Genomic DNA, 13385 nt, shown 5'->3' on the forward strand with positions numbered 1-13385 from the left:
TGCCCCCAGGGCAGGGTGACCTTGTGGGGCTGTGCAGGGCCAGGAAGGGTTGTTTCCAGGGTGGGGCGGGGCTGCAGCCCCTGGGGCAGATCCAAATTGCTCCCCACACTTAGGAAACACCTGCCTAGAGAAGACACGGGAAGCCTGAAGAGGCACCCGGCCCACCTGCAAGGCGGCCCCTCTCTGCAGAACGGCCCGCTGGACACGGGGGCTCGAAGCACGCTGGCCTGAGCTTCGGGCATGCCCGGGGTGGCGGGGGGCTGAGGGACCAGGCCCGGCCCCTGCCCGGCCTCTGCTGTCAGCGAGGTGGCCTGGTGCCTCAGCCGAGCCCCCCTCCAGGAGCTCCTCCCACAGCCGCAGGAGTGGCCCCAGCTTTGCTGCCCGTAAAGTTGCTGACCTGGGCCAGGCCCGCCTGTGGGGCCCAGGGTTATTTTTAAGGCCCACCGGATGGGCCTTCCAGGAACCAGGAAAAAACAGGCAGGGCTTGACATCCTACCCTGCGGGGATGTGGCTGGAAGAGGGGTGTGGATCAGACCTGCAGTGAAGAGCTGGCCTGGGGTAACTGACCAAGGGCAGTGCCTGGGGTAGAAGGGCGAGGGGCCCTTGGTGCTCAGACCTGGCTTTACCTTTCTGTGTAAGGAGGGCAGAGGCCTCACATATGGGAAAATCCCTCAGAGCCTCCGCGTGCCAAGCTGAGAAATAGGGTGGGCCATGCCTGCCGGCAGGGTAGAGACAGAGGAGGTGGGCAGGACCCAGGCAAGGTCCTGCCCACTGGGCGGGGTCATCTCAGGCCTACTCCTGGGGACAGACAGGACCTGAAAGAGGGCCCCTGCAGGACAGCCCCTGGTAGGGAGGGGGGTCTGGCTCCGTTCTGACCCTCAGGGATTCACAGTGCACGCAGGACACACACACCACAGCACGTCTACAACACACAAGAGTCTGGAAGAGACGAAGGCTCCGAGTAAACCTCCCTCTCAGGAAAGAGGCCGCTCCTGCCCTCTCCTCCACTCCCAGACCAGGCGGGAGACCCCGCCCCACTCCCAGAGGCCCCAGGGGCTTCCAGAGGTGGCTCAGCCCACCTCAGGGCTGGGGCAAGAGACACACACATCGCCCCTTTCTGAAGGAGAGTGAACCCTGCTCTGAGTTTGAGGAGACTCAAGGTCTTCAGATCAAGACTCCGGAGCTGGTGGGGGCAGGGACAGCCCTCATACCAGGTTGCCGGCCTCCCAAGCCTGACTCCCCAGGTCAGGACACCCAAGGCATTCACATGGGGGGCTGGAGGCCCACGGGGGGCTTTGGCCCCTGTTGACAGAGTTGGAATTACCCTCAGAGTCACATCTTGATACCAAGACCCAGGACACTCTACAGCACTCCTTCCCTCCCCAGCTCAGGACAGGCTATGGGTCCAGGAACCTGCAGCAGCCTGACCCCAGGAGGAAGGCCCTGTGGACCACGCACTGGTCCCCGAAAAAACCCACAAGAAGATGGGCGTCTCTGAATTCCACTGCAGAGGTGGGCAGCCTGCCTCGGATTTGACCCTGTGAGTGGCTCTTACCAGCCTGGTGGCAACGAGGCGGTGTGACTTGGGGCAGGCTGGGCATGCTGAGGGAGCCAGCAGGCTAGCAAGGGCCTCTGAGGCATATGCTTGGAGGGCACGCCTGAAGGCAACCTCTGGGGGGCCCAGGGATGGGGCTGCAATGATGTGACCCCAGCCTGGCCCCCAGGGGCCACACTGAGTACCTGCAATGCCAGAAGGACCGGCACCTCGACCTCTTGGCTCCCCCAATCCTCAATCCTCTCTGGATGGCTGTGGGAAACAGCGGGCGTCCTGGGCTCAGCCAGGGGGGCTGCTCATACCTGAGCTGCTCAGGCCGGTGGTGACCTTGGGCTGAGGACAGCAACCCCTGGGGCCGGATGGGTCTGTGCTGTACAGAAGGTGGAGAACGGGCTCAGGTCCAGACCACGGCCGTGAAGACCTGGGCTGATGCCAGCCCTGGCACAGGCGGTCAAGGCAGCCTCCCTGCTAAGGTGGACAGCAACTGGGCCTGGTGGGCAGCCAGGTGGGTGGAGCGCAGGGGAGGGCCCTGCAGGCACGGGGACAGCAGGGCAAAGGTCCCCGGGGGCAGGCACGGTCAGGAAGGCCCTCGGGCTGCAGGTGTGAGGTCAGGCCGAGTGGGGACTGTAGCCCGGGGTGGGCAGGACAGAGCCTCACCCCAGGCGGGGGTTTCGAGTCCGGGGGCGCGGCCGCCGGGCGGCGCTCCTCGGGGGCACGGACTGCCCAGGGGGCACGAGCACAGCCCTGGGCACCGGAAGCGGACTCCCGACTCCTGCGGCTCCTCGCAGCCCAGCCGCTACACTCCCTGCGGGGCCACCGGCCCCGGGCCGGTCTCGCCGGTGACCTTCCCAGCGCGGCCTGGGGAGGGGCTCTGGCCGCGCCCCGCCCGGGCGTCGCCATTGGCTAGGCCCCTTGCCCTTCGCAAAGGCAGGCTCCCATTGGCTCCCGCGGCCCCGCCCGGGCATCGCCATTGGCTAGGGCCCGTGCCCTTTGCAAACGCGGGCTCCCATTGGCTCCCGCGGCCCCGCCCCGAGAGCGGGAGCTGCGCGGGCGTGGGCACCCGTGTGCGCGCGGAGGAGTGAGCGCCGCGCCCCGCCGCGCCGTGCGCCTCCGCGGCCTCGCTCCCGCCAGCTAGTCCCAGCCGGCTCGCCGCGCCCTTGGTCTGCCCCGCCCACCCCGGAAGGCTCGCCGCCGCCCGGGCGGAGGGGGGCGGGGCCAGGTTTGGCCCGCCCCCGCGGAGGGATACGCGCGGCCGCGGCCCAAAACCCCGGGGCGCGGCGGCCGGCGCGTGTGAGAGGCTCGGCCTGCGTCGCGTCCGCGCGGTCCCCGCGGGGCTTTGCCGGGCACTGTGCCGCGCGGGCGGCCTCGCCCGAGCTCGGAGACCGGCGCGCCCTACCGCTCTCCGGGTCGGGGCTCCGCGCGGTCCCGGGAGGCCGCCCTCCGGCGTCCGCCGCCGCGCGGGGAGCCGGGCCGGGCGAGAGGCGGCGCGGAGACCTGGAGCCGAGGTCCGCGCCCGGCCGCCGCCCGCGATGCTGCTCTCCAAGTTCGGCTCCCTGGCACACCTGTGCGGGCCGGGCGGCGTGGACCACCTCCCGGTGAAGATCCTGCAGCCAGGTATGCGGCGGCGGGGTCTGGAGCGCACTAGGGTCGGCGGGCCGGGGGCCTGGGGCTCACTAGAGTCGGGGGGCCGGAGGAGACCGGGGGCTGGGTTCCCCAGCCACCCCAACCCTGCTTGTGGGTTCCCCACAGCCAAGGCGGAAAAGGAGAGCTTCGAGAAGGTGTATCAGGTGGGCGCCGTGCTGGGCAGCGGCGGCTTCGGCACGGTCTACGCTGGCAGCCGTATCGCTGACGGGCTCCCGGTGAGTCTGGCCGCCGGGCACCCGGGATTCTCGACCCGCGCGCGTCGTTGCGTCCTCGCGGGCCTGACCACTGGTTCCCTCTCCCCAGGTCGCCGTGAAGCACGTGGTCAAGGAGCGGGTGACCGAGTGGGGCAGCATCGTAAGCGCAGGCGGGGGCGCCGGGCGGAGCGGGGGGCGCCGGGCGAAACGAGGGGCACGGGAACCAGGTGGAGCGCGCTGACCGCCGTGTCCCCTAGGCCGGCGCGGTTGTGCCACTGGAGGTGGTGCTGCTCCGCAAAGTGGGCGCGGCCGGCGGCGCGCGCGGGGTCATCCGCCTGCTGGACTGGTTCGAGCGGCCCGACGGCTTCCTACTGGTGCTGGAGCGGCCCGAGCCGGCGCAGGACCTGTTTGACTTCATCACGGAGCGCGGCGCCCTCGACGAGGCCCTGGCGCGCCGCTTCTTCGCGCAGGTGCTGGCTGCCGTGCGCCACTGCCACAGCTGCGGGGTCGTGCACCGTGACATAAAGGACGAGAACCTGCTGGTGGACCTGCGCTCGGGCGAGCTCAAGCTCATCGACTTCGGCTCGGGCGCTCTGCTCCGCGACACGGTCTACACCGACTTCGACGGTGAGCGCCCTCTCCTCGGGGAGGGCCGAGGGGCTGGCGACTGTTGGGGCCGCGCGCCGCGCCGGCTCGCTCTCGAGCACGGCCAGAGTGGGCTCTCGGGCCGTTGTGTCCGGTGGGTGGGGGCGCGGGGTGGGCTCTGGACTCCCTTGGCCCGGCTGGGAGCCCGGCGCCGCCGTGAGGCTTGTCTCCGTGCGCGCGCGCGCGAAGCGTGGGGGCGCAGCGCAGAAATGCCCGCATTGCGGAGCCGGGGAAGCCGGGGCTCCCCGCCCCTCGCGTATCCTCACCTCACATCTGTTTGTTGTGAAACCCGAGCCCGAGCTCACGTGACCCGCCGCCCGCGCCGGGCCAGCTGCGGGGGCGGGGCGCCCGGGAGGCCCCGCCCGCCGGGGTTTTTCCAGGGCGAGAAGGGGCAGGATGTCGTGGCTGCCCAGTCCTCTGGCTCCGCCTCGGAGAGGGTCAGCTGCAGAGAGGATCCGCCGGGAGTGCGGGCGCTGCGTTTGTGTGCCTTGTCGGCCGCCGCTCCGGGGCGGACGTGCTAAGCCCCGTGTGACCTCCAGGCACCCGCGTATACAGCCCCCCGGAGTGGATCCGCTACCACCGCTACCACGGGCGCTCGGCCACCGTGTGGTCCCTGGGTGTGCTGCTCTACGACATGGTGTGCGGGGACATTCCTTTCGAGCAGGATGAGGAGATTCTCCGGGGCCGCCTCTTCTTCCGAAGGAGGGTCTCCCCAGGTGTGTGTGGGGGCTGGGCCGGCTGCGGGGGTGGGGGGCGCGGCAGGCCTCGCGCTTATCCTCTTCTCCTCCTCAGAGTGCCAGCAGCTCATTCAGTGGTGTCTGTCTCTGCGGCCCTCGGAGCGGCCCTCGCTGGACCAGATTTCTGCCCACCCCTGGATGCTGGGGGCCGAGGGGGGCACCCCAGAGAGCTGTGACCTGCGGCTCTGCGCCCTGGATACCGACGACGGGGCCAGCACCACCTCCAGCAGTGAGAGCTTGTGAGCAGGGCCTGCGCCTGGCCGCGGGGCCCGGAGGGACCCCTTGCCCTGACCAGGCTGTCTGCTCCTTTGCGAAAGCAGTGATCTCTGACCCCTGGTGACCTTTGCCTTTGGCACCAACCCGTTTCCTTTGCTTTGAGTGCCTTTTCCAACGCTGCTCTCACGGGACTTGGTTTTCTCAAGCTCTGTCTGTCCAAAGACACTCCGGACCAAGCCAGGTCCTGCCTGCCCACCGCCGGCGCTTGCCGAGACCGTCCCTCTCCTGTGCCACTCGGGAGCGGGCCCTGACCGCCCGGCACCTCCGCGTCTGATGTGGGGGACCAGGAGCACTCCCGAGTCCTGTGGCCTCATCTCACCTGGGCACAGGGCCCCTGGTGACCCCCCTCCCCAACGTCTCGGTGTTCGTCTGGGCGCGACTGTGCACAAGGAATGCAGCGTTCAGGCCTTGCCGCCCGCCCACCCGATGCGCGTGCGCGTGCAGGCGTCTTATTTATGGTGTGACCCCGAGGAGGGCTATTTATTGTTTAACTTATTTGTCAAGGTTTCTGCCTCCCAGCAGCCCTACCTCCTTAAGGCCTGTGGGCGGAGGAGGGAGGTGGCTGTGCGTGTGTACCCCAGGCCCCAGTCCTTCCTGTGTCTGTCAGAAGGTGGGCTGGTACAGTGGCTAATTTAAGGGGCGTGGGTGGCCCTGCCACCTCGAAGCCCTGCGCCTGGGGGGTGGGTTTTAAATTATTGACATTGTACAGTCTGCTTGTTGGCTCTGGAGGTTGGGGTGCGGGGCAGAGTCTCAAGCCTTTAATTTATTTCAGCAGCTGTGTGTTTGTGATCCCGGTGTGTGTAGGCACTGTGGATAGGGGCTTCTTTCAGTTCAAAAGTGAGATGTCTGGAAATCATATTTTTTTATACAGGTATTTCAATTAAATTGTTTTGTATTATACAGACGTCTTGTGTTTTCTGGGCTACCCCGGGGTAAGAAGGGAAGAGGTTTGGGGAGAAGGGGCCTCTGGACCCCGTGTAACACTCTTCACTTTTTTTCTGGGGAAGATGGCAGGGTGGGGGGCTCAGGCGCTTCCCTCCCAGCGTTGGCCTCCCTGCCACCCTCTTCTCTGACCCGCTGTGCTCTGGGGAGGGGGTAACATGCTGTGCCCTCAGGGCCCCTGAGAGAGGAGCTGGATCTGGGTGGCGGGAGGGTCATTGCCAGCCCTCATCTGGAGCCTTGTCTGGCAGTGGCCCCAAGAGGCTGGAAGGGGCTCTGAAGGATGGGTAAAAGTTTGCCAGGAGACGGAGACTTCCAAGTGCAGAGAATGCAGGTGGCCGTGGTTGGGTCTTGGCCTGACAGGTGCAGGGTGAGGTGGTGGGTGGGAGCTGTGGCCAAGTCCAGGTGGAAATGCTTGCATGAGAGTGTGGGGCCAGGGGGCCCGTGGAGGGTCTGTCATTCCCTGCCCTGGGCACCGCCCCCCCATGAGAATCCTCTGCCCGGGTAGTGAGTGGGGCACCAGGGGGCCAGTAAGGAAGCTGTCCAGACAGTCCAGTGGGGCCAGGCACACGGCCCAGAGCCCAGAGCTCAGGCCCGGGTGTGCAGCTCACATGCCTGCTGGAAGGCCCTGGGAACAGACCTGGGCCAGAAGCGTTCTGGGGTCAAAGGTTAGAGCAGATGTGAGAGGCTGTAGAAAGTGAAGCTGGAAAACCCTTCTGATGGGCAGGGATGGGGGCTCCTGGCTGGGCCATTTAGGGACTCAGTGGCTCTTCGTGGCCTGCCTGGGGCCGGGGGTCTCCCCAGGGTCTGCTCCTGAGGCCAGGCATCCTGGGGGGCCACCCAATGTGGGTGGATGCCCTGGAGACTGCCCACATCCTCCCAGGGCCCTCCCAGGAAGGACACTCAGGGTGGAGGACGGGCACCCCCTCTCTGGTGACAGTGACCCCATGTCACCATGCTCCTGGTCCCCACTTGCAGCGGAGGGTGTTGGGCTGGTCTTGGGCACCGCCCCCCCCGCCATTTACACCCCATGCTCCATCAGTCTGTCCACTGGGCATGGGGACCAGTCCAGCCATGGGGAATGGGAGGCACCCCCCCATCTAGTCGCCAGGTGCTGCAGCCAGCTGAGAAGGCAAGGAGGCTCCCAGAATCAGAGGCCCACTTGCCAGGCCAGCCTGTGCCCCTGGCGTGTGCAGGCACCCTGCAGGGGTGGGGTTTGTCCTACTGGTCAGAACTAGGCCTGTCCATCGGGCCTGGGACAGGGGGCAGGGAGAAGGGGCTCCTCTGACCCAGGGCCTCTGGGGACCAGGACGAGGCTGTTCCTGCGGGCAGGAACCCCAGCCCGCCTTGAGGCGGCTGGCACCTTGGGTGGTGTGCGCAGCCTGGGGCTGGAGCAGTGGGGACAGGCTGCCTGAAGAGCGCAGAGGGCAGGACCGCACCCCTCCCCAGCCCGCCAGGCTGCCAGCTCGGGGGCTTCCTGCGGCCCTGCTCTAGAAGCTGCCCTGTCCAGGGGCTCTGCTCCACCAGGCTGGTCCCCCATCTCCACGCTTTAACTTCTCGGCCAGTTTAGTACTGAGCCTCCCTTAGAAACAGCTCACAGCTCGCCCTCGGGGGCTTCCCTTGGGAAGCATGGAAGCCTGGCCTGCCGTGCCCCCCCACCCCAGTGGGCGCTGGCTCAGCTTCCGGGGGAGAGTCTGGACGGCAGGTCGAAACCTACCCGCCGCAGCTGGCCGGGCGTCACTAAGTTTCTTTCCTCTGCCACGGCCCCTGAAACGAAACCTTGGCTTGGCTTTGGTGCCCCAGCTGCTCAGAAAAGGGAAGTGGTCCCAGGCAGGCCCTCTGGGCGTCCAGACCCTGGCCAGTGGAACCCCCATGCTGCAGAAAGCGCAGAAGGAAACTTGAAGGGAGAGGCTGGGCAGCCCCTGAAGCGGTACGGAGGCTAGACAGGCAGCAGCGAGAGGGCCGCCCGCCCGCCTGACCCTCGCGAGCACCGCGGCTGGGAGGGGACGGCCCCACACAGGTGTGCTCACCAGCCCCGGGGGTTGCTGAGGGAGCAGTGCTGGAGTGTGGGCCGCCTGGGGTCCCGGGTAGGCACCAGGGGTGGGGTTGGCCAGGCCGGGCGCTGGCCCCAGTGCACAGGGAGGGATAGCTCGCTGGGCCCAGTTCATCCCTGACCCACGGCTGTGGCTGGGGGTGCAGAGGCCAAGCCGATGACATGCCGGCCTGGGGTGTTTCATGGGTCTGCCCCTCCACAGAGGTCTCTGTGAGGCAGCGGGGTGGAGGGGCTCTGCCCGGGCCTCTGGCTCGTGACTTCCAGGCTGGCCGGCTTTCCAGGCAGCCTTGGCAAAACCGAGCTTGGATTACACAACAGACACCCCACCCCCTGCCCCAGCCCCCAAGGGTTCCTGGCAGTCAGGCCTATGGGGTGGGCGGGGGCAGACAGAGCGTACCCCTCCAGCACTGGTCACGGCCCTCCCCCTGGCTTGGTCCCTGCAAGGAGGCCCTTTCCTGCGAGACAGAACCCCGATGCTGGCCCAGGTACAGTGAGATGGGTGGGGGTCCGTGCTCTGATGAATGAGTAAGGGCTTTAGGGGTCAGGTCACCTACAGTCAGCCCTGAATGCACCAGGGAGGTGCCTGAGGGTGGGACCCCATCCCCCACACTGAGCTCAGGGACCCACCCCACCCAGGGGCTCCCCGCCACGGAGCTCAGGGACCCACCCTACCTGGGACCTCACCCCCCCACACTGAGCTCAGGGACCTGCCCCACCCGGGCCTCCACCCCCCCCCACTGAGCTCAGGAAGGTGGGCTGGCTCTGACCTGGCTTCTGGCCCCTCCTGCCGGGAGGCTGCTTGCCCTGATCCGAGGCCCAGGCCTCTGGTGGGCAGGGAGCTCTGATGGCACTGGACCTCCACACCTGCCGGGAGGACAGACACCTGGTCCGGGGCCTTCCTGAGTCCCCGCACAGCCAGCCCCCAGGAGCCTGAGCCCGCTCCTTGGCAGGAGGGTGAGGAGGGCTGTCTGCCCTGCGCCCTGTGGCCCCGGACCTCACCCGAGCCTGGGCTGTGGGGCAGGGGCAGGGCCCTGAAGACGGGGAGCCGGGCGCTGGTGTCGGGGCGGCGGCTCCTCTGTGGGCCGCAGGTGCCCTGGGTCCTAGGGCCCGTGACCGGGAGGGCCGGGAGGCTCCAGCCCTGTGCCAGGCCTGGCAGGGGCTCCTGACACCCGGGGAAGCCCACTCCTCCCTCACCCCGTGGGCGGGGCCTGGAGAAGCCTGGACTGGGGCGCCTGTCTCGGCATGGCCTATCTGAGGGGAGGGTGTGGGGTGGAGTCCACAGCCCGCCCGGAGCCTCCCTCGGAGTTGCCCCAAGCCTCACTATCGCTGGCTCCCGCTCACCCCAGGCCCCCCACTCCCCAGCCCGGAGCCAGCCCAAAGGGCCCTTTCCCTCCGGAGGGAACCAGACTCCCCCGAGCCCGGGGCCGATGGCCCAGGCCGGTGGGCATGGTGGACTCAGGCTGTGGCCGGACGAGGCAGTGGGGTTCTCGGGGTCAGTGTTAGCCCTTCTGCCGGGTGGGCCTCAGAGCGGGCCTGAGAGATGCCAGCCCTGGCAGCTCTGCAGAAAGCCGAGAGGTGGGGGGGGCCTGTGGGCTGGGGGACGGCAGACCTGGGGGGCAGCCGAGCCTCCACCAGCAACACACCCCTGGGGCCACTGCTGGCCCGTGGCCTGGATTCCCCAACAGCCAGCTCCTCCTGGGTGGGCTGGGTGGCTGGGACGGCTGAGGGGGAGGTGGGGTCTCAGGGAGAGGCTGAGTGGGGAGGGGGTGTCTCAGGGGAGGGGCTGAGGCGGGAGGTGGGGCCTTGGGGAGGGGCTGAGGGGGTAGGTAGGGAGGGGCTGAGTGGGGGTGTGGGGAGGGGCTGAGGGGGGAGGGGGTGTCTCAGGGAGGGGCTGAGGGGGGAGGTGGGGTCTCCAGGAAGGGCTGAGTGGGGAGGTGGGGAGGGGCTGAGTGGGGAGGGGGTGTCTCAGGGAGGGGCTGAGAGGGGAGGTGGGGTCGCCGGCCTCAGCTCTCCCCACTGAGAGGTCAGGCGTGTTGGCCGCTGAGACTCCCCAGCGAGGCCGGCCCAGCACCCTTCCCAGCAGGCCCCCCCTCTCCAAGGACCAGAGGAGGCGCCCCGGAGCCCGGGCTGCCCTGGAGCAGGGAAGGAGCTGCTGTGGGGTCCCTGTGCAAGTTGGCCGGCAGCCCCCTGTTTCCCCTCCAGGAAGCTCCCAGGGGACACCCCTGGGTACAGCAGGCTGTGTGTACCTGGGGGTGTCAGGGTGTGTGGATCTGTGTGGCCTGAGTGTGTCTGGGTGCTGGTGTGCATGCGTTGTGGCCTGAGTGTGTCTGTCTGCTGGTGTGCATGCATTGTGGCCGAGCAGGGCTGCTGTGTGTGCATGCGTTGTGGCCTGAGTGTGTCTGGGTGCTGGTGTGCATGCGTTGTGGCCTGAGTGTGTCTGGCTGCTGGTGTGCATGCGTTGTGGCCTGAGTGTGTCTGGCTGCTGGTATGCATGCGTTGTGACCTGAGTGTGTCTGGGTGCTAGTGTGCATGCGTTGTGGCCTGAGTGTGTCTGGCTGCTGGTGTGCATGCGTTGTGGCCGAGCAGGGCTGCTGTGTGTGCACGCGGCCCCATGCCCCCAGGACTCGCGCCGCGCCCGGCTGCCTGTGACTCGCCCTCCGTCCCGACACCCCCGCAGCCGGAGGGGGAGCCCCTGTGACTCAGCACCTGTGGGGGCGGGTGGGCCGGGAGGTCGGAAGCTGGTGACGGGAGGCAGAGGGTAGCGGCATGGCACTCCCGCCCCAGGCCCTCCCACCCGCCAGCTGCCAGCTGCCGTGGTGGCCGGGTGACCACACACGTGCACCCATGTGAGAGCACACGTGCGTGCTGGCTTGGCTCGTGCGCAGGAACCTCCTTCAGCCCCAGAGAGGGTCCAGGAGCCACGAGGGCAGCAGGGTCTTAGGAAGAGGGGCTTCGCCGAGATCTGAGGGAGAGGCGTCGAGGGCCGCTGGGAGGTTGGGGAGCCGCCCCGAGGCGGGGTCCCTTGGCAGGGTGGGCGAGCCCGGTGGACTCTGGGGCCAGAGTTGGGTGGAGGGGCTCCGGGTCTTCCTGAAGGACTGAGAGGGGAGGTGGCTGGGTCCCTGATGGAGCAGGAAGCAGAAGGCCGGTCAGACCCAAGGAGGACCCTCCCAGGTGTCCGGGTGCCCCCCTGGCCCCCACAGCAAAGCCCCTCGGTCCAGAGCAGCCCTCAGCTGAGTGCCTGGGGGGGCCGTCCCATCCCGGCGAGACTGTCCTGAGCCTGGGGCGGGGGCGCTGGAGTGCCTGGGAACTCGGAGCAGGCTCCGCGGGACTCCCTGCACAGGCCGCTCGGTCCCATCCTTGTCATGCGTGGTCGGCTGCGCCGTCTGCTGGGCGCCTGACCCACATGCCTGGCTGCAGCCGGTGGCCACTGGCACTAACGGCCAGATGAGCTGGGGGCCAGGAGACGGGTGTGTGCAGGCTCTGGGGGGTGGCAGCGGGAGGCGGCCAGCCTGGGACTGCGGCCACAGCCCTGCTGTCGCAGTGCCTCCAAGACCCGGGCCCAGAGGTCTGCTGACTGCAGCCAGAAGCCCGGGTCCCTGCCAGGGGTGGCCCTGCTGGGCTTCCTGGCCCTGCTGGGCAGGAAGGAGCTGCGGTGGGCGGGCCCGAGGGCCGAAGGTCTGTGGGTGCGGGAAGCAGGGCCTGTTTACTCGGTGTGCATGGCCGGGAGGGTGGGCGGGGGGCCGCTCTGCAGGCCCTTCCCTGGGGACACTGGGGCTCCAAGAGGAGGAGTCCCAGCCCGGTGGGGGGGCGTCTCAGGGAGAGGCAGGGTGGGGGACTTGTGGGGCTGGCCCAGCCCCTTGGTGACATGTCAGTCTCTGCCTGGACAGCCCACGCTGCCCGCCCTCGGGTGTCCCTACTGGGGTCCTCCGGGCGGTGCCTGCCTCCTGACGCCTCCTCTCTCAGGAGTGCCTATCCAGGCCCACCCTGGCCCCGTGCCAACTCCAGGCCTTTGTCTGCGCGGCCACCAGGCTGTCCTGGCTAACCAGGCGACCAGCCCTCTCACTGGAGCCACCTCCACCTAGGAGCCCGCTCCCCTAGACAGCACCCCAGCCTCCCCTCAGTCCCCCACCTCCTGAGGGCCTGCTCCCCCCAACTCGTGGGGGCGAAGGAATGGGGAGTCCTCCACCAGGGGCCCCAGAGGCAGGTCCACGTCAGCCATCTCCTTTCGCTCTCTGCATTTGTAATAATAAGTCAAATCCCTCATGTTAAAAATAGTCTGAGCCACTTTAAACATTTCTCATAGAGTTAAACGGAAATCTAATAAAATCTGTGAAAAGTATTTTTAAAACAGCTTTATCGAGGTATAATTTACATACCATGAAATCCACCCACTTTCAATGACTGCAATGAGCCGCCCACAATTCAGTGATTTTAGTAAAATTTCCGTGCAGCCACCACCACCCGGTCCAAGTTTAGCAGGTTTGACGACCTCCTGTCCTCGTAAGCAGTCACTCGTCCCCCACCCCAGCCCCCGGCAACCACGCTCCTGCTTTCTGTCCTCATAGACTTGCCTTTTTTGGGCATTCCACATAAACAGAATCTACACCTTGTAGTGTTTGCTGTCTGCCTGCTTTTCCCAAGCACACGCATTTTGAAGTTCATCCATGATGTAATGGGTCCATAGTTCATTCCCGTAACAAGATTCCACGGTGATGGTGCTGTTGTTCAGTATGTCTGACTCTGCGACCCCATGGACCGCAGCACCCCAGGCCTCCCTGTCCATCACCAACTCCCAGAGCTTGCTCAGATTCACGTCCATCGAGTCGGCGATGCCATCCAGCCATCTCATCCTCTGTCATCCCCTCCTCCCTCCTTCAATCTTTCCCAGCATCAGGGTCTTCTCCAAGAGTCAGCTCTTCGCATCAGGTGGCCAAAGTACTGGAGCTTCAGCATCAGTCCTTCCAGTGAGTATTCAGGACTGTTGTCCTTTAGGATGGGCTGGTTGGATCTCCTTGATGTCCAAGGGACTTTCTAGAGCCTTCTCCAGCACCACAGTGTGACAGCATCAATTCTTCGGTGCCCGCTCTTCTTCATGGTCCGCGCTCGCATCTATACGTGGCTACTGGAAAAATTCCATTGTAGCCAGCCATTTTGCATAGCCATGCACTGGCTGATCGGTATTTGGGCTGCTCCCCCCACGTGTTCGCTCTTATGGATAAGCTTGGTATGCACACGCTTGTGCGCGTCTCCATGCGCACATCCGTTGTCATTTCTCTTAGGGAGATGATTCGGAATGGGACTGCTGGGTCATCTATGTGTGACTTTTGAAGAAATCGGCTCCA

At 66.6% G+C, this 13385-nt stretch overlaps 1 protein-coding gene across 1 annotated transcript; it reads left to right on the forward strand.

Annotated features, from left to right (window-relative positions):
* Positions 1–3030: 3030 nt before the first annotated feature.
* On the forward strand, positions 3031–5944 carry PIM3 (Pim-3 proto-oncogene, serine/threonine kinase). Its single transcript, XM_052639950.1, has 6 exons — positions 3031–3169; positions 3305–3414; positions 3503–3553; positions 3651–4020; positions 4578–4754; positions 4831–5944. The coding sequence occupies exons 1-6, from the start codon at positions 3085–3087 to the stop codon at positions 5016–5018; spliced, it is 981 nt and encodes a 326-aa protein (XP_052495910.1). The 5' UTR covers positions 3031–3084; the 3' UTR covers positions 5019–5944.
* The last annotated feature ends 7441 nt before the right edge of the window (positions 5945–13385 follow it).

The sequence above is a fragment of the Budorcas taxicolor genome, chromosome 5, assembly GCF_023091745.1.
Source record: "Budorcas taxicolor isolate Tak-1 chromosome 5, Takin1.1, whole genome shotgun sequence".
Taxonomy (NCBI): domain Eukaryota; kingdom Metazoa; phylum Chordata; class Mammalia; order Artiodactyla; family Bovidae; genus Budorcas; species Budorcas taxicolor.

Coding starts and splice junctions, on each gene's coding strand:
- PIM3 (XM_052639950.1), top strand. CDS start 3,085: ATGCTGCTCTCCAAGTTCGGCTCCCTGGCACACCTGTGCGGGCCGGGC. Junction 3,170..3,304: donor GGTGAAGATCCTGCAGCCAG/GTATGCGGCGGC, acceptor GGTTCCCCACAG/CCAAGGCGGAAAAGGAGAGC. Junction 3,554..3,650: donor TGACCGAGTGGGGCAGCATC/GTAAGCGCAGGC, acceptor CGTGTCCCCTAG/GCCGGCGCGGTTGTGCCACT.